This window comes from Amia ocellicauda, chromosome 3 (assembly GCF_036373705.1).
Source record: "Amia ocellicauda isolate fAmiCal2 chromosome 3, fAmiCal2.hap1, whole genome shotgun sequence".
In the NCBI taxonomy this organism is placed as follows: domain Eukaryota; kingdom Metazoa; phylum Chordata; class Actinopteri; order Amiiformes; family Amiidae; genus Amia; species Amia ocellicauda.
Window position 1 is genome coordinate 30,972,814 of NC_089852.1, and position 18,251 is coordinate 30,991,064.

Genomic DNA, 18,251 nt, shown 5'->3' on the forward strand with positions numbered 1-18,251 from the left:
GGCACCCCGTCCCCTTTCCAACAAACAGAATCATGGCAGCATCTCTCACCACCTCAGTTTTTAAGATTATCTGTCAAACTCAAACTTTACATATTCAAAAATAAAAAGTATCCACTAATATGGAAAAAGTCACATGCAAACAAAGTATCATCAGATACTTTAAATTCTAGTTGATATTATTATTCAGCTAATGCCTTAAACGAAAGCGACTGGCATAGTTTTGCCAACACTGACACACACTGTTCTACACACACATTACAAGGGCAGCAACATCCTTAATACAAATACAAAATATGTAAAATGATTATAGATAGAGTACAGTGTAGTGTACTATATTACGCTATACACCGATCAGCCATAACATTATAACCACCTGCCTAATATCGTGTCGAGGCGTGGACTCCACTAGACCTCTGAAGGTGTGCTGTGGTATCTGGCACCAAGACGTCAGCAGCAGATCCTTTAAGTCCTGTAAGTTGCGAGGTGGGGCCTCCATGGATCGGACTTGTTTGTCCAGCACATCCCACAGATGCTCGATTGGACTGAGATCTGGGGAATTTGGAGGCCAAGTCAACACCTTGAACTCGTGATTCATCAGACCAGACCACCTTCTTCCATTGCTCCGTGGTCCAGTTCTGATGCTCACGTGTCCATTGTAGGTGCTTTTGGCAATGGACAGGGGTCAGCATGGGCACCCTGACTGGTCTGCGGCTACGCAGCCCCATACACAACAAACTGCGATGTGCTGTGTGTTCTGACACCTTTCTATCAGAACCAGCATCCACTTTTTCAGCAATTTGAGCTACAGTAGCTTCGCTCCCCACGTGCATCAATGAGCCTTGGCCGCCCATGACCCTGTCGCCGGTTCACCACTTTTCCTTCCTTGGACCACTTTTGATAGGTACTGACCACTGCAAACCGGGAACACCCCACAAGAGCTGCAGTTTTGGAGATGCTCTGACCCAGTCGTCTAGCCATCACAATGTGGCCCTTGTCAAAGTCGCTCAGATCCTTAAGCTGCCCATTTTTCCTGCTTCTAACACATCAACTTTGAGGACAAAATGTTCACTTGCTGCGTAATATATCCCACCCACTGACAGGTGCCATGATAACGAGATTATCAGTGTTATTCACTTCACCTGTCAGTGGTCATAATGTTATGGCTGGCTGTATAGTAGTATAGTGAGTGTATTAGTATGTCACAGTTCTGTTGCGTCCTGCCTTTAACCCAGGCACTGTAAGGGCGGCGCGTCTGCAGTGACAGGTCTGGCCGCAGTGCGCAGGCGCGCCTCTGACCCGCCCCGGGGGCCTGGCGATGGTTGCCCAGCAACCACACACAACGACATGGACCCGCTGGCGCAGCCGGACCCGGGTAAACTGCACAACAGCAATAAAGCAGCCTCGAACTATTTCCAAACTGATTTAGGCTATTTTCCGTTCCCTAGATTCGTATATCTTAGCGTCGTGTCCTGTATTTAGATGTTTCTGTGTCGATTGATGAATGTGTGTGTAGTAGGTGTAATTGATATTAGCACAGCTCCGGCACAGCGAGCAGCTTGAGTTGCTGCGTAAGAAACCGACACGACAACAAACAAAGTGTAGGAGCGCACCGGTGTGTCTGCCGGTGTTATGGTGCGGAAGTTATCTGTTGATGCTCCGTCTGTGTCCCATAACGTATACGTTTGTGAAGTAACTTTGCTAGTCGAGCTGTGGAGACTCACGGGTTTCCGACCTCGTTGATTGTGTGACGAGACCTTCGTGCACTAGAGCAGCAGATCAGTGTCGTTTGCTTCCCTCCTGCTCCGCGTCACTGCTGGTGGTAGTAGCGCAGGCCGAAGCGCAGGGGGCGCCGCTGGCAGCGTCTGACAGCACGGACACACAGCCGGCCTCTGCCCCGGAGCACTCGGAGCCCAGGGAGCCCACACCGCCGGCCAGCACGGCAGACACTACAGACGGTATGTCTCTGTCCGTCCATCCATCCATCTTCCTCGCCATGACCCTCTCTCTCCCATTGTATTTGATATGACTGTTAAGAGGCCTTTATACAAACAATATTCTTCACCACAAGGTGTGATGTAATGGAGGAGGCCAGTGCAGGTGAGGTTGTGGAGAGGATGGCGCCACAGGTAGCCTAGTGTTTGACAGTTGTGTGGTTGTAGGAGCGGAGAGGGAGCAGCCGGGCGAGAGGGCCGGGGATGCCACGGAGGGCGGTGAAGGGGCCGCCCCAGGGCAGACGGGCAGTGACGCCCCAGGCGGACCAGGCCAGCCGGAGAGCCCGACACCAGGTGAGGCTGCCTCTCTTCCTGCCCACAGGCAGGGCCTTCAACACCTGAACAGCTGCATCATCATTTCTGGTTGGATTATTGTCACTTTGTATTGTTATATATTTGCAAAAATACAAAGGCCAGGGAATAAGGAAGTTTAACACAGGCTAACTCTGAGGTATCTAACATGGCAAACAACCAGTGGATAATGTGCCCCACCTATAAAGGACAGGAAAGGATTCAAAAATAAAGGAATAAAATCAGTTTCTTACATGTGCAGAAGCTGCCGTAGAGGAGACCAGTGAGGGCGCAGAGAGTGGAGAGCCAGAGCCGCCTGCTGCTGCTGCTGCACAGGAGGATGCTGGGACGGTGGCGCAGACAGGAGAGGGTACTGTTTCATCACTGACGTGCCCTGTGTCAATCAAACAGGGAACCTGGACCCATAGGGACAGAACAGGGCTTTGGGCCTTTGTTCAGCAGGCATACGAATATCAAGAGCTTTGAAGCTAGACACATTCGATTATTATTATTGTTGTTGTTGTTGTTGTAATTATTATTTTTGTAAGCGTGCATATATTTATTTTGTTATCACTCTATTTTAAGTTTGCAGTGTCTTCCTGGACACGTGTGGTTCTAGACCGTGTGTTCTCATTTGTCTCCCAATGGTAAATACTCCCGTTACTTACAAGCCTGGAGAGGGAGGCTTAAACAGAGGCGACCAAATTTTCGTCAGGAGAGATTGTGGGTAACTATGCCCTGGGACGCCCAGAGAGTCAGCTGATGTGTTATCAGGTGATGGCAGATTTGGTTTTTAACAGCCCTGTGAGAGCTGTCCTGCTTGCTTCATGTCTTCCCGACGCAGCTGCTGCAGACGCTGATGCAGACGCTGATGACGCTGCGGATGGTGCCGAGCCCATTGCGATGGAGGAGGCCCAGGAGATGGGTATTCAGCCAGCAGGGGAGCAGAGGGAGGGAGAGGACAGCAGCCAACAAGCCACGCACATCCCAGAGGACTTCTACTACGACTACGAGGAGCTGCAGTCACGGCCTTTCGTGTCCCCGGACTCTGGCATCCCCCCTAACCTGCTGCGCCTCATGTATCCTTCCATCATGTATCGATGTAGTAATGTAAAGTACATTACTGCCACAGGTGCTGTGTGTTTCTGTGCTAGGAGTGGATGTCTGGGCCATGGAGCGGTCCTTAACAGTCATGCACCAGACACTCGTTCGGCTACGACTGCAACAGGAGAGCCAACCTGCAACTACTGGACGAGCACACGCTGGGGTTCGTGGCCGGGAACCTGGTGGTGTTCCTCGACCTGCGCAGCAAGGAGCAGCGCTACCTGCGGAGTTGCAGCGGGGGAGGAATCGGCATCATCATGGTACAGCACATTCACAATACAGTACAGTGTGTTTGAAAGGCTGGGAATTACTGCTTGGAGAATGTGCCACAGCCAGATGTCAGCTGTATATATTGTATTTTGATTTCTCCCCTTTCAGGTCCACCCCAGTAAGGAGTTCTTGGCAGTTGCAGAGAAGGGCAACCAGCCAGACATCATTGTATATGAGTATCCCTCGCTCCGGCCCTACAGGATTCTCAGAGGTTTGTACCTGTGAAGCCTTTAGCGCAACCATGCAGCGACACAGGCCAACAAACACAATAATCTCTGCATATAGCGAGAATAGGACATAGATAATCAGGACCACTACCTGCATTCCAGTTTTCACTTTAATTCATACTGCTACAGAGAAAGAGGAAAACAGAAATTAGAAAACAATTTAGTCTTTTTATTTATGTATTTGTTTGTTTATTGGCATTTGTTTTTTCTTTTGAGGGAGGGTTAAGTAGACTGGGACTGAAATACTAACACACCCTGATTGTCCCTCATGGGTCCTACACTGGGGTCTGGGATTCCACTTCATCGGGCTGAATTAACCTGCAGCATCTGCATGTCTTGTGTGCTGTGCTGCCAGGGGGCACAGCGGAGGCCTACAGCTTCGTGGACTTCAACAGCGCGGGCTCCCTGCTGGCCAGTGTGGGCAGTAGCCCGGACTACATGCTGACGCTGTGGGACTGGAGGCAGGAGCAGGTGGTGCTGCGCTGCAAGGCCTTTTCCCAAGACGTGTACAGAGTAACCTTCTCCACAGACAACCCCGGGCAGCTCACCACCTCCGGCTCTGGGCACATCAAGTCAGTACAAAGCAAGCAGCCTCTCCCCACCCCCCCGGCTGCCAGTGCACTGTTTAGTCTTGCCCAGTGTTAGTGGATTTAACACGTTTGGATTTAATTTTAAATGCATCGGACCGTTTTGGTTTGTTTTTATTTTTATCATTTTAATTGTTTTTTTTATTTGTCCGGTCCAGTTATTTTCAATGTATTTGACCTTTTTTGTTGGTTTGCAGTTTTTGCTTTAATCACTTTTGTTTTATTGTTTTGTGCACTTGTTTATTTGAAGTTCAGTATTTTTTTTACGTTAATCACTAAGATTTTTAAAAATTTTAAGTGATTTTACGAATTGATTTTTATTAAAATTTGTATTGATTGTTTTTATTATTGATATGTAAAATACTTACACCAAATAAAACTGTTAGTGGGATGGGCGAGAGCTGAATCGAGTCCGCGGCAGCTCTCTGCAGGAGGGATGGGTGTCATTCTTTCGGGATTGCGTTGCTATCCTAGAACTTAATAATCAAGTGAACATACTGTCTAATCTTTTGTGTCATTACCTTTGTGAAGTTTGGGTATTGATTGATTTCTTCTATTTTGTACTCGTGACCTCTTGCCACTGGTGCACACATTTCCAGTGTCTTTCGCTGGCCACTTTCTCAGTTTTGCTGTGTCTCCAATGATATCGTTGACTCCCATTCAGATTTTGGAAGATGGCCAGCACCTTCACTGGCCTGAAGCTGCAGGGGATGCTGGGAAGGTTTGGGAAGACGACTCTGACTGACATCGAGGGCTATGTGGAGCTCCCTGATGGCAAGGTCTGTTTGCAAACACAGGCGCTGATTTTGTGTGCAGTTAGCGCCGTGTGACGCTGGCCCTGTGGGCGGGGCAAGAGTGATGCTGTTCCCTCTGTGCAGGTGCTGTCAGGCTCGGACTGGGGCAACATGCTGCTGTGGGAGGGAGGGCTGATCAAGGTGGAGATCTGCAGGAGGGGGGGGCAGCCATGCCACGCGGGGCCCATCCATCAGTTCGTCCTGGATGAGGGGGAGCTCCTCACCATCAGCACAGATGGGGCAGTGAGGGTGAGACCCAACACGCTGCAACGCGTTCCCTACTACAGCACTGCACCACACTCCCTACTACAGCACTGCACCACACTACACCACCATATTCCCTACTACTTCACTACTACCACAGCACAATCCCTACTACAGCACTACTACACACCGCACCACACTCCCTACTACAGCACTGCACCACATTCCCTACTACTGCACTACTATCACAGCACAATCCCTACTACAGCACTACTACACACCGCACCACACTCCCTATTCCCTACTGTCACACTAAACCAGACTCCCTACTACAGCACCACAACACACTCACTACTACAGCACTGCACTGCCATTCGCAAGTGAAAGCCGTGTGGATACGGGCGGCCACAGGTCGTCCTGGGTCCGCGGGGCGTGCTCTCTGCCTGGCTCAGGGCTCTGTCTGTGACACAGGTGTGGGACTTCGAGGGCATTGACACTGCGGACGCGGAGAGCGACAGCGGGCTGTTCGAGATGGAGCCCATGAACGAGCTGGTGGTGGGCAAGGACGTCAGCCTGCTGTCCATGGTGAAGAGCTTCCAGCCAGACTCCCCCATCTGGTTTGCGCAGGTAGGACTCGAGAGAGGCGGTTCAGTGTGATCACCCCCCAAGTTTTGACTTCCGTTACATTAATGATTGATTTCTTTATTTCCTTACAGGATGCCAGTGGGGCCATCTGGAAACTTGACCTCTCCTTCACCAACACTGTAAGTTTCTCTTGTTTTCTGGAGCAGATGCAATGCACAGAGAAGTCCGTGGCTTGAGTCCGCAAAACTACCATGAGGTTTAACATGTTCTGGTTTAGCCCAGTTGTGTGGCAAGCCTTCCTTTTAATGGCTGAGATCTTTGTGTGTGTGTTGGTGCCAGCCGGGTTACAGTTGTTTCGCAGGACTGACAGCTCAAACACAGCTTTAAAGAACAATGCCTTGTTTTCAGACGCAAGACCCCGAATGTCTCTTTTCCTTCCACGCCGGAGGCATCCAGAGCATGGACACCTCGACCACCTCTCACCTGATGGCCACCACAGCACTGGACAGTGAGAACCAGGGGAGGGCTTGGGGGTGGAATTTATCCCTGGACATTTGTCTCCCCCGGGAGGGTCTAGAATGTGGCTGTGTGGAAAATGCTTTGGGTCCCACTTTGTTAAGGTTGTTGTGTTTCAATGATGTCACCAAAGCCATGACTTGCTGAGTGCTGATTTGCACCTCCAGGTCATTGATAAACACACTAGATTCTAAGGACAAAGTTTCCAATTTTCCTTTTCACAAGTTTAAAAGTGTTCCCTGTATATGTGTACAAATACGTTCACAATGCCTAATTGTCTAGTTGAAAGATTGTCACACTATTTTTGTCTGCTGGCTAGAACATCTTTAATGCGAACCTTGAGAGAACCACAGCCATAGTGAGCTTGCCCTTTTCAGAGCTCCTCTGACTGTGTCCTGTTCAAATCTGCAGAGTCTGTCCGGGTCTTTGATATCCTCGCCAAACAGGAGCTGACCGCCAGCCAATTCAAACGTGGAGGGACTACGCTGACCTGGGCCCCTCGCCTGGTGAGTGATCCCATCGCACTGTTATTCAGTCTGCACCACTGTGCTTAACTGCAGGGCCATGCCCAGGTGCTCCTTTTACAGCCGGTGGTTCAGTTATTGACTGTCTGACAGACGGCAGTGGGGGTTGATGACCACATCTCCTGTTCCTTCCTCCCTCCCTCGCTGCCCCTGTAGGTGAACCCGAAAGGCGGCCTGCTGGTGGTGGGGTTCGAGGATGGCGTGGTGCGGCTGCTGGAGCTGTTGGACCCCCGGGGGCTGGCGGCAGTGGCAGGGAGGGGGCGCTACAATGGCGCAGAGTTGCGGCTCCTGCAGGTCTTCAAGCCTCACACGGCCCCAGTCAGCGCCATCGCCTACGAGAGGAATGGAGAGATCCTGGCCACTGGGGTACAGCGATAACAACACTAATCATAGCCAGAGAAGCAGTAAGAGTAGCAGTAGCATTAACAGTAGTTGTAAGAGTCGCAGTTACAGAAGTAGCAGCAGTTACAGTTGTAGTAGTAGTAGCAGTAACAGTAGTAATAGTAGCAGTAACAGTAGCTATAACAGCACAATAGTTAAAGCTACACTGCAGCACTCCTAGACACTGAACTGGGGCTGGATTTACCCAGTGTTTCGTCACAAGGTAACAAGTATGTTCATAATAACTATCTGACTGTCTATGCCGTGTGCTTGGTGTGTTTGTGTTATGTCTTGTTGTGTGTTATCCAGAGCTTGGACAGCACGGTGTTCTTCTTCACGGTTGGGGAGAGATATGAGCCGGTTGGCTTCGTGAGGGTGCCCGGGCCGGTGAGGGGGCTGGAATGGTCTCCTCCTTCACATGTACGTCCTTCCCTTCTCTTTCTGTGCTTTATGTGCTTTCTGTGCTCTGTGTTCTGTGCCTTATCTGTGTTCTGTGCGTTATCTGTGTTCTGTGCTCTCTGTGTTCTCCATGCTCTGTGTTCTGTGTTCAGTGCTCTGTGTTCTGTGTGCTTTGTGTTTTGTGCTCTCTGTGCTATCTGCTCTGTGCTCTCTGTGCTCTCTGTGCTCTGTGCCCTGTGCTCTGTATTCAGTGCTCTCTGTGCTCACTACTCTGTGCTCTCTGTGTTCTCTGTGCGCTGTTCTATGTTCTGTGTTCTCTGTTTGTGTTCTCTGTGCTCTCTGTTATGTGTTCTGTGTTCATTGCTCTCTTCTCTCTGTGCTCTCTTTTGCTCTCTGTTCTCTCTGTGTTCTGTGCTCCCTGTGATCTCTGTTCTCTGTGCTCTATGTTCTGTGTTCTCTGTGCTCTCTGTGTGCTCTGTGCTCTCTGTGCTCTGTGTTCAGTGCTCTCTGTTCTCTCTGTGCTCAGTGCTCTGTGTCCTGTACTGTGTTCAGGAGAGGAGCACGTTGCTGGTCCTGTGTGAGAACGGCCATGTGCTGGAGATCATGACCCCTGAGCCCAAGGCCCAGAGTTCCGGCCAGACGTTCGAGATCCAGGGCCTGCCCTCCCGGCACTTCCACTTCTGCAGCATCAAGTCCCGCATCCTGGTGAGCTCAGACTTCGACCCGCTCCGGCCTCTTCAGTTCTGTTTTATTGTGCCGCTGTAATGTTCTGAGATGTTCTCTCCTCCAATTCGGGCCTCTCGCCTTTTGTCTGGCCGGAAAGGAAACTGAACACTAAATTAAATGGTGTTTCATTAGTGTTCTCGGTGTCTGTCTTGTATTGTCTACGTGCCTCGCTGACTGCCTCCTCTCCCCTGCCCACAGAGAGATGCGGAGGTTGAGCGGCGGCGGGTGGCGAGGGAGCAGAGGCAGAAGGAGAGGGAGGCACGTCTGAAGAAGAAGCAGGAGCAGGGGCAGACGCTGACGGAGGAGGACCTGGCGGAGGAGACCGAGCCGGAGGAGGAGGAGCTGCCCACCCTGCACAGCCCTGAACCTCCCAGCCCCCTGCTCTGTGGTCTCTACTCCCAGCCTGGGGCCTTCTGGCTCTCTATGGTAAACCAGACACACTCACATACAGACTGACACACAGATGCAGCGTGGGGTTACTGCAGAAGAGTTCAAAAAGCAATTCAAATCAATAGATTCTTGTACCCTGGAACTGAGATGTGACTGTTTTCTATCCATCTCTCTATGTCTGTCTCTCCTTCTCCCTCGCCCTCCTTCCCTCCCTCTCTCTCTGTGCAGGGTGGATATGACTCCGGCTTTCTGTACCACTGCAAGTTCTCGGAGCAGCAGGGCGGAGAGCAGGAGCCGCTGCAGAGGGCAGACGAGCCTTTCAGCTTCCTGCCGGTTCAGGATACTGACCGTGACCCCATCTGGACCATCAGCTTCAGGTCAGTGCTGGGCTCCTGCTCCCTCCCCCTAGAAACCCCACTGGCACGCCCGTACACGGTCCGGGCGGTACGGTGTCTTGGGTGCGACTTCTGATCGATTGTCCCTCTCCCTGGTACGCCGCAGCTCCAGTAGACAGCTGCTGCTGTGCGGGATGCAGAGTGGCCAGGTGAGACTGTACCCCCTGCCGCCCCACGGCCCCGACCTCGCCGCCATGCAGGGCTTCTGGGCGCTCAGCCTCCACGACAACCAGTACGGCCGCCTGCGAGCGGTGCGCTGCAGCCACGATGACCAGTTCGTGGTGACCGCGGGGGAGGACGGGAACATGTTCATGCTCAGCCTGCTCCCTGCGGAGGATCTCCAGGCGGCGCTGGACAAGAAGGCCAGGGTGCCCTCCCCCCGAGTAAGAGCCACAGAAACTTTGCTCCCCTTTTAATCATGTCGCGGTTGTAAGACACAGCCGATCCGTGTCTGTTCCTGACTCTCCCTGCTGCTCTTGTTTCCTTGTTTTTTTCCCATACAATGACATCAACATCAAGGAAGGGCTGGAGAAGGAGAAGGTGGTGGAGGACATAGAGGATCCCAATGCTTACAGGTAAGCGAGGCAAACCATAACATCCTGCAGGGAGTCTGCAGAAAACAAACCGGATGCAAAAATGTAAATATGAAAGTGGCCCCAAAGAGGAACAGCAGGGAGGTGACCGGCCCGTCTTGCTTGTTGCCACAGCAGCTTTTAGTGGTGCTAGGGTCTCGTCCAGCTGTTTTAAGTGTGTATGTATGTGTGTGTGTATTTATGCATTTAAAAGCATCCTAGGCCATCCCTCACCTGTGTGTGTCTCGCAGCATCGAGATGGCGAAACAGAGGACAGAGCTGGAGCGCATGCAACGCGAGGCGGAGCTGCGCAGGGCGGGGCGGCGGCTGGAACTGGAGGAGCTGCGGTTGCAGTTCACACAGAAACTGCAGCTCAACCAGAGTCATTCGGAGCACGGCCGGCTTGACCGGGCGGTGAGGAGCCCCCCACTGTCGCTCACCTACACACACACACATGCTCACACACACGTGCTCAAACATACTGGCACCGTGGCAGGGGCGCACACACACACACAGGCAGCCGGGCTGGAGCAGACGCACTCTGGCACTGAAAGCTGCAAGGTATTCAAAGTGAAGCTTCAGCTATTCATCACTAAAATCTTACAAACTATGCAGTGTTTTCTTGTGAAAACCAATCCAAACTAACAGACGCATGTAGTGTAAAGTCCTCCTCAGCGTGCAGACACTCAGTCCTCTCGTGTGGGTGTGGGTCTGTGCAGGAGTTTGAACTGGACCCACGGATCGTGCAGGAGTACGAGAGACTGATGGGCCAGAGGGTGCGTGAGACGTGCAGGGAGCTGGCCTGGGACCTGGAGAAGCACAGGGTCAGGCTCCAGAAGCTGCAGCAATGGTACTGAGTGGCCCCCGGGGGCCAAAGAGGGGTGGGGAGGTCTCTGAAATTAACTAAATTAACCTATTGATTTCAGCCTACTGCTTTCTAGTAGCAACCCTAATGGTATTTTGGAAGACTGATATTCTTTGACTTTGATTTGGTAGTTATTATTATTATTATTATCATTATTGTAATCATTATTGTTATTACTTTGTTTCACTGGCTTTCTCCATATGCTTTATTCTTATGTGATTAGAATCTCTCAGTCTTACCTCCATAACTCTGCACGGTTATTCAAAGCCACCCCTCACCTGTGTGTCTCTGCCCTGGCTGCAGGTACTTGGACAACTTGGAGAGCAACACAGTGGCAGTTAAGGCCTTCCAGAGTGACCACATGGTGTTCACCTACCGCCTGCTGGCCCCGTCCCGAAAGCTGCAGCAGCAGAAGGATCAGGGCCGGAGACCCAGCCAGTTGGGCATGGAGCGCCGCCGCAGCCGGGTGGATTTCAGCCATGAGAGCAGCTATCCGGGTGTGTACCCTGACTCCCTGACACACTGCCGCAATGACATACTGAGGAACTGACACACTGAGGTTTTCTTATTGGCGCTTGGTGGTCAGATGCGTGAAGCCAGCCTCACATCCAGCCAGACCTTAGCTTTGCCCTTAACTGGCGTATACTGAGGTGGCCAGATCTGCAGAGTGACCCAGACAGACGGGACACTTACCCCGGCAACACAGACACAAAGGCATCTGAACAGGGAGGGGCGTGCTCAGGGGGCTGGCTTTTCTTGGGTTGTGTGAATGATCAGGTCTGTGCCACTACCTCCCCCCCCAGAGGCCATCCCAGAGGACGTGGACTCCGAGGACGTGCTGCTGCAGAGGCAGGGGATGCGAGGCGCGGGCAAGCTGAGTGGCCGCCAGGCGGAGAAGCTGCAGAAGGCCATGGAGAAGGCGGAGAGAGTACGGGCCAGGATCCAGAAGAGGAAGAATGAGTGGGAGGAGCTGTGAGTCGGCTGCTCTGCTTTCCAGTCATTTCATCTCTGTATTCATTAATTAATGAATTAGTTCATTCATTCACTCACCTCTTGAGACTCGCACATTCACAATCGCAAGATCCTCATACCTAACCCTACTCTAGCCATCGCCACATTTCCGAATCTGCTCCCCTTCTGTTCGGCTTTTACAGGCTAGACTCAACAACCCCCGCCCCGCTTCTCTTCACAGCTACTCCTCGAAGCCTGACGAGAACTTCGAGGACCCCCAGGATGTGCAGGCCATCCGCATGGCCCAGGAGAATATGGGTGACTTCAAGCTGAAGACGGCGAAGGACTTCACGGTGCCCGAGCACCTGCGCATGAACGCGGAGAAGAAACGAATGCAACTGGTGGCCCTGGAGGAGAAGGTGCAGATCCACAGCCTCTCTCTCTCTCTCTCTCTGTCTTTCTGCCCCCGCGCTTCACCTGAAAGTGGTACCGCTGTCTTCCTGACTGACCTCAACTGGGTTGTGAAAGATTTTTAATGATAAAACAATTGTATGATTAGCTGGGGCAGAGAGAATAAATTCATAAATAAATGGGAGAAGATAAAACAACAGAAAAAGTAAAAGCAGTCTTCTGATCTCACAGCCTTGTTTCATCGAGTGTTTCAGTTTATTTCTGCCCTTTCTTGGTTTCATTATAACTCTGACCCCGGTGGTATAAACACGTTCCCCTTTTAGATAAATGAGCTGAAAACGGACATGAACGACAAGATCATGGCCCTGCGCGACTTCAAGAGCCTGTCCATTGCGCACATCAAGGACTGCGTGCGCCAGCTCAGGGCAGTGCAGAGGCATCTGCCCCCCGCCAAGCGCCAGCCCTTGCCCAGCGTGCCCCGGCTGCTCCCAGAGGAGACACCCGAGAACAAGCTGCGCTGCACCAGAGCCAAACTGCTCAAGTACAAGGAGCTCAGAGCCAGGCAGGCCCGCACTGCGCAGCTGGAGGAGAGAGAGGGAGGGTTCGGGGGGCTGGGCAGCGAACTGACTGCAAGCCAGGAGGAGGAGCAGGAGGAGGAAGAAGAGGAGGAGGACCAGGAGGAAGATGACACCGGTGTCCCTACCCAAGACTCCCAAGGCCCGTCTGAGCAGCACGCCATCACCCCCTTTGACATGGAGGAGGAACAGCAGCAGGAAACCCAGAGCCTGTTCCTTCAAGGCCACCTGCTGAAGCAGGTAGGGATGGCTGGCCAGGGCCAACGTGGCACGTGGTACCTTCAGATTCCTAATAGATAACCACCAAGTAGGCTGGACCAGGTGCAGCTGTGTTTGCATTACACAGTGTAACTTTTTTTTTTGTAAATACAGTATAATTGTAAATCTCGAAAAACTACTCGCTTCTAAATCTTTTGTAGTCATTTTTGTATTACTTCAGTATAAATACATGTTAATTTGGATTCATATGTTGTTATTTCTGATTTTATGTGAACGAAAAGACACAAAGTTGCCCGTTTCCTCATTGGAAATGGTTACATTTCAAAAAATCACTGTCCTGGTCACTAAAGCAAAGTTTGTGGGGAATAATAGACATTTTATATACTTTTGAGGCATACGCAATTAGGAAATAACACTTACTACCCAGGAACAAAAATTGTGTTACATAGTGTTATTACTTACCTGCTTCCATTGCCACATGCCTAAGGTTGTTTTCCTTTCCATTGGGAGCTTTAGGATGATTTATTTATGTTTTGTTCCCCTTTTCTACTCTGTTCTTCATGTGTGCTCGTGTGTGTGTGTGTGTGTGTGTGTGTGTATGCCTGCATGTGTGTATGTGTGTCTGCGTGTGTGCGCCTGTGTGCCTGCATGTGTGTGTGTGTGCCTGCGTATGTGTGTTTGCCTGCGTATGTGTGTGTGCGTACCTGCATGTGTGTATGTGTGCCTGCATATATATATGTGTGTGTGTGCGGCTGCGTGTGTGTGTATGTGTGTGTATGTGTGCCTGCGTGTGTGTGTATGTGTGTGCCTGCATGTGTGTATGTGTGCCTGTGTGTGTGTGTGTGTGTGTATGTGTGTGCGCCTGCATGTGTGCCTGCATGTGTGTATTGTGTGTGCACCTGCACGTGCGTATGTGTGCCTGTGTGTGTGTGTGCGTGTGTGTGCACCTGGGTGTGTGCGAGAGGTTGAGGAGCTGGTGCAGAGTTTCGACTTGAAGCTGTATGAGCTGCGGAGCAAGAAGCTGCAGCTAGACAGGCACTTGAAGCAGTCAGACCTGCAGCACATCACACTGTTCGAGGAGCTGCAGCTGCTGAAGGAGTTTGAGAAGAGCGAGAACACGTTGCTGGAGAGGGTCAATGCCCGCAGCCAGGAGGAACTGGAACTGCAGGTGGGACCCGGCTGTCAAAGAGCCAGAGAGGACCGCCTCTCCCAGCCTGTGAGGCTTTCAACAGGCGCTAGATAGACAAGTAGATAGAGAGACAGAGAGATGGATGCAAGGCAAGGGTGCAACGTGGGTTCAATGTTTAAGTTTCAAAGTTCTATATTTGGTGAAAATGAATTAATTTCCATGCAATTCTTGGTTATACAGATTGTTGAGCAGACAAATCGGGAAAGAACATGCTATTGCAAAAAATAAATCAGTATAATCTTTAAGAAATCCAGGCACTGGCAAACCGTTGGTGGTGCTGAGGGTGTGCCAACTTGTGTCTATCTCCCCCCACGGGCACAGGGCAAGTACGAGGAATGTCAGCAGCAGCTGGAGGCCAAGAGGAGAGACATTGCCAAGCTGCAAGAAAGGGACCGAGCCCTGACCACCACCTTCCAGGCCTCCCTGGGGGAGAACAACAAGTTTGCCGACTTCCTCACCAAGGTCTTCAAGAAGAAGGTGAAGCGTGCGAAGAAGAAGGAGAAGAAGGGAGAGGAAGGTGGGTCCCATTGCTAAGAGTCCACAGACTGCTTTTTTATACTTGCTTGGCAGTGTACATTCATACCTGTTGTGTTGTGTTCCTCTTCCCACACAGAGGAGGAGCTGGAGAGCGAGGAAGAGTCCGAGGAGGAGTCTGAGTGGAGCGACGAGGAGCTGGACTCGGGCTCCGAGTCAGGGCCCCTGGACGACAGCGTGTGCCCGCCCTGTGAGTACTGTCCCCCCACCCCGCCCGGCTTCACCAGCACGGGCTCTGACACTGAGCTGGACTAGCAGCCTGGTGGATCAGCCAAATTTAATAATACCCCCGTCTCCTGTTGCAAGTCATTTGATTCTTCTCATTGTTTGTGTGGGCAGACTGTGACCCTGCCCTGTTTGAGAACACCATCCAGCTGCGAGAGAAGCGCCTGGACCTGGAGGAGGCGCTGCTGGAGGAGAAGAAGGCGGCCGACATCCTGAGGAAGGAGTGCGATTCTCTGACCAAGAAGGTGGGTGGCCCCTGGTCTTTGACCTGCGGGGCCCTGGCACTCTGCCTTCACACACACTACAGTCACAGGGCTCGGGGGGCAGGGGTCGTCCGCAGTGACATCATACCCCTGAACTCAGTAGCATATCCGCTCCTCTGCCGTATCGGAGTTCTGCTGGTAGATCAGACAGACAGACAGAGCAAGGGGGCTGCTCACACACTCCACACCTCTATTGAGAAAGAGAGAGATGTGATTTGAAAGGTATTTCACATTGACGATCAGATAGGTGTGTAGTCATGTCCCTGTTGTGCTGAAAGAGTGCTCTTGTTCTGCTGCTGCAGATGAAAGTGGTCAGTGCCAGCCTGTCGACAGCAGAGGGCGACCTGGAGCTGCTCCAGCGGGAGAAGCAGCAGAAGCTGAACGAGCTGGACGTGATGCTGACCCTGCAGCTGCACCAGGTAGGTCCCCGCGCCGCGCCTGACCCGCTGCGGGGCTCTTAGTGCCGTCTCTGGTGGTGAGAGGGGATTGATGCGTTAGTGGGTTGGCATTGGTTGGTCCTGCGGGGTCCCCCTGTTGTCTCCCAAGAGTCCAGTCAAATTCAAATGTTGTTTATTGGAATGACTATTTGACGAAGCCTGTTCTGCTCTCCCTGTTACAGATGGAGTTTGTGAATTATAGGTCGATGCTAACCCAGGCGCTGGTGTTGGACAAGTCCGCTCTGGAGGCGCTGGAGCGGAGGATCCAGGAGCTGCAGCAGGAGAATAGGCAGCAGAGTGAGCTGTACCGCCAGGCCCGCCAGCAGCACGTCCAGCTCCTGCACAACCACAGGGACATGGAGGCCAAGATCCAGGGTGTGCACCCCGCTGTCCCCACCTCCCAGACACACACACTCTCCCCTTCCTCCTTCTGCTCCTCTTCCACCGCCCGCTTGTTCCGCTCCCTCATTCTCCGCCCGTCTCCCTGCAGAGCTGGAGGCCAGGTGTGAGAAAGTGATGCTGATGAAGTTTGGCCGGCTGCTGGACCTGGAGGCCCTGCAGATGCAGACCCTGTCGGTCAGCAGGAACCTGGAGGAGCTGAAGCAGGAGAGCAGTGAGAGAGAGGCCATCTTCACCCACCAGCTGCAGGAACTGGAGGTACGCCGAGACGCAGCGCTCTCTTGCTAGCCCACTCTCTCTCATTTGCTCTCTCCCTTGCTCTAATAATGCTGGCTCCTGTGTGTGGCTCAGGATGAGGTGCGCAAGGCTACGGAGGCCCAGACAGAGGTGATCCGGCTCCACACCGACCGGCTGTGGCGCCTTGACCAGCTGATGACTGAAAACAAGGAGCTGGAGGAGCGACTGGACAGCAGGCAGAGGAAGATGGTACTGACTGTCTGCGTGTGTCTGCATGTGTCTGTGTGCGTCTGCGTGAGTCTACCTGCATCTGCATCTGCGTTGGTCTACGTGCGTCTGTGTGTGTCTGTGATTGTGTGTGTCTGCGTGCCACTGTCTGCGTGTCTGCCTGTCTTCGTTCTGCACATGTTATTTTATGAGCTGTGCAGAGCTGTCCTGTCCTGTCCTGTCCTGTACCGATGGGTTCTGTGCTGGCAGGGTGTGCAGCTGCCGGGCCGGCGGCTGGCGGAGCAGGACGAAAGGCGTCGGCTGATCCAGCTGGTGGAGACACAGGCGCAGGAGTCCCAGGCCCTGCGGCAAGAGATCAGCCTCCTGTCCCGCAAAGGGGGCCACATCCTGCCCCCCGCCCAGCCCCCCCAGCCCCTGCAGGATGGCATAGGGAGGCCAGCCCACAGGGGAGGGCATAGCAACCCACTCAGCCGCCACTCGGTGCCGGCCACTGGACAGAGCCTCAGCTAGGCCTGCCTGCTGTGGAAAGATCACAGCACCGGTCTGTCCAGAGGTCTGGACGCTGGATAATATCACCAGAGAATTATCATCATAAATAATAATAAATAATAAATAAAATAATAATTTAAATAATTAATGTCATGCATGTTGTCTTTTTTGTTTTGTTTGTTTATCCTGGTTCCCGTGTCGGTGGCTGCATGTTTTTGCGTGGTGTGTGTTTCAGTGGAAATCGTCTTGCTCCATTCATTAACAGCTCCCTGTCCTATTCCTTGCCTCTGCTCTGAAGTCCTGCCTGTGGTGTGACAGCAGGACAGGATGTCCACCTGGTGGCGCTGTTGCCTTGTGTGCATTAACTGGTGAGAACTCTTCATTCAGGAGGCAGTTGGCTCTCAGCACTGTGCCGATGTGGGAGGCAGGTGTCCGGTCTGGCTCAGGGAGTCATGATGGAGGCTCTAGTAGTAAGCATTATTACATTTTCAGAAACTATAGATTCTTGACATTGATTTTACTGAAATCTGTGGCCATCTTTCTTACTTTTTCTTTCTTTTTCTTTTTCTTACTTTCTTTCTTGCTTTGTCCACCTCAGGATTTGGATGTCCTGACAGTGTGGTGACCGCAGTAGTGCCCCTGTGCAGCTCTGTGCCTCTGGGGCTGCAGTTTGCAGCGTGTTTTCAATGCCAGACAACACATCTCTAGTGCCACTTAGACTTTCAATGATGCTGCGAGTGGCCAGATTGTTGCAGTGTTTAAAGGGTCCTGGTGGGAGCGGTATAGTGTGTGTGTGTTCAGGAATGGCCTGAATCCCCCTTCATTGCAGTTTCAGTTTCCTTACAGAGACAGAGTATTGTTTCTCTCACTTGGTTCCAGTTCTCAGGGCACAGCCACACCTGCACACCTGGCCTCTCTGACCTCTGACCTCTTTTGTGGCCAGCAGTATTTGTGGTTCAGCACACCTGTTGTATGTTTTTCATCAGACTCACTGATGCCACAAGGTGATCGGGTATGGTATCCATTCGGGTCTCTTTATTCTGTTGTTGTTGTCTCTTAATTTGACCAAATTCTGACTCAAAAATATCAGAACATCACATAACTGGATCGAAAATCAAAATCTATAATTCAGAAAGAAAAGAAGACAAACTCAAAACATGAGCATGAAGCTCTGTGTGTGAGAATGTGTGTGAATCTATGTGTGTGAGAGAGAGAGAGCGAGAGAGAGAGAGAGAATGTGTAAGTGTGTGTGTGTGAGTATGTGTGAGAGAGG

At 51.9% G+C, this 18,251-nt stretch overlaps 1 protein-coding gene across 1 annotated transcript; it reads left to right on the forward strand.

Annotated features, from left to right (window-relative positions):
* Positions 1-1,713: 1,713 nt before the first annotated feature.
* cfap44 (cilia and flagella associated protein 44) lies at positions 1,714-17,099 on the forward strand. The gene is made up of 35 exons (XM_066699056.1): positions 1,714-1,955; positions 2,160-2,285; positions 2,545-2,652; positions 3,127-3,361; positions 3,484-3,646; positions 3,765-3,867; positions 4,239-4,455; positions 5,135-5,249; positions 5,349-5,513; positions 5,940-6,095; positions 6,185-6,232; positions 6,462-6,561; positions 6,981-7,075; positions 7,250-7,459; positions 7,784-7,894; positions 8,426-8,578; positions 8,798-9,025; positions 9,218-9,366; positions 9,491-9,767; positions 9,904-9,959; positions 10,208-10,370; positions 10,676-10,806; positions 11,125-11,318; positions 11,625-11,793; positions 12,014-12,191; positions 12,507-12,998; positions 13,942-14,145; positions 14,488-14,683; positions 14,780-14,890; positions 15,040-15,170; positions 15,491-15,607; positions 15,808-16,000; positions 16,116-16,282; positions 16,376-16,510; positions 16,739-17,099. Exons 4-35 carry the CDS (start codon positions 3,186-3,188, stop codon positions 16,997-16,999), a joined length of 5,364 nt encoding a protein of 1,787 aa, XP_066555153.1. The 5' UTR covers positions 1,714-1,955; positions 2,160-2,285; positions 2,545-2,652; positions 3,127-3,185; the 3' UTR covers positions 17,000-17,099.
* Positions 17,100-18,251: the final 1,152 nt, after the last annotated feature.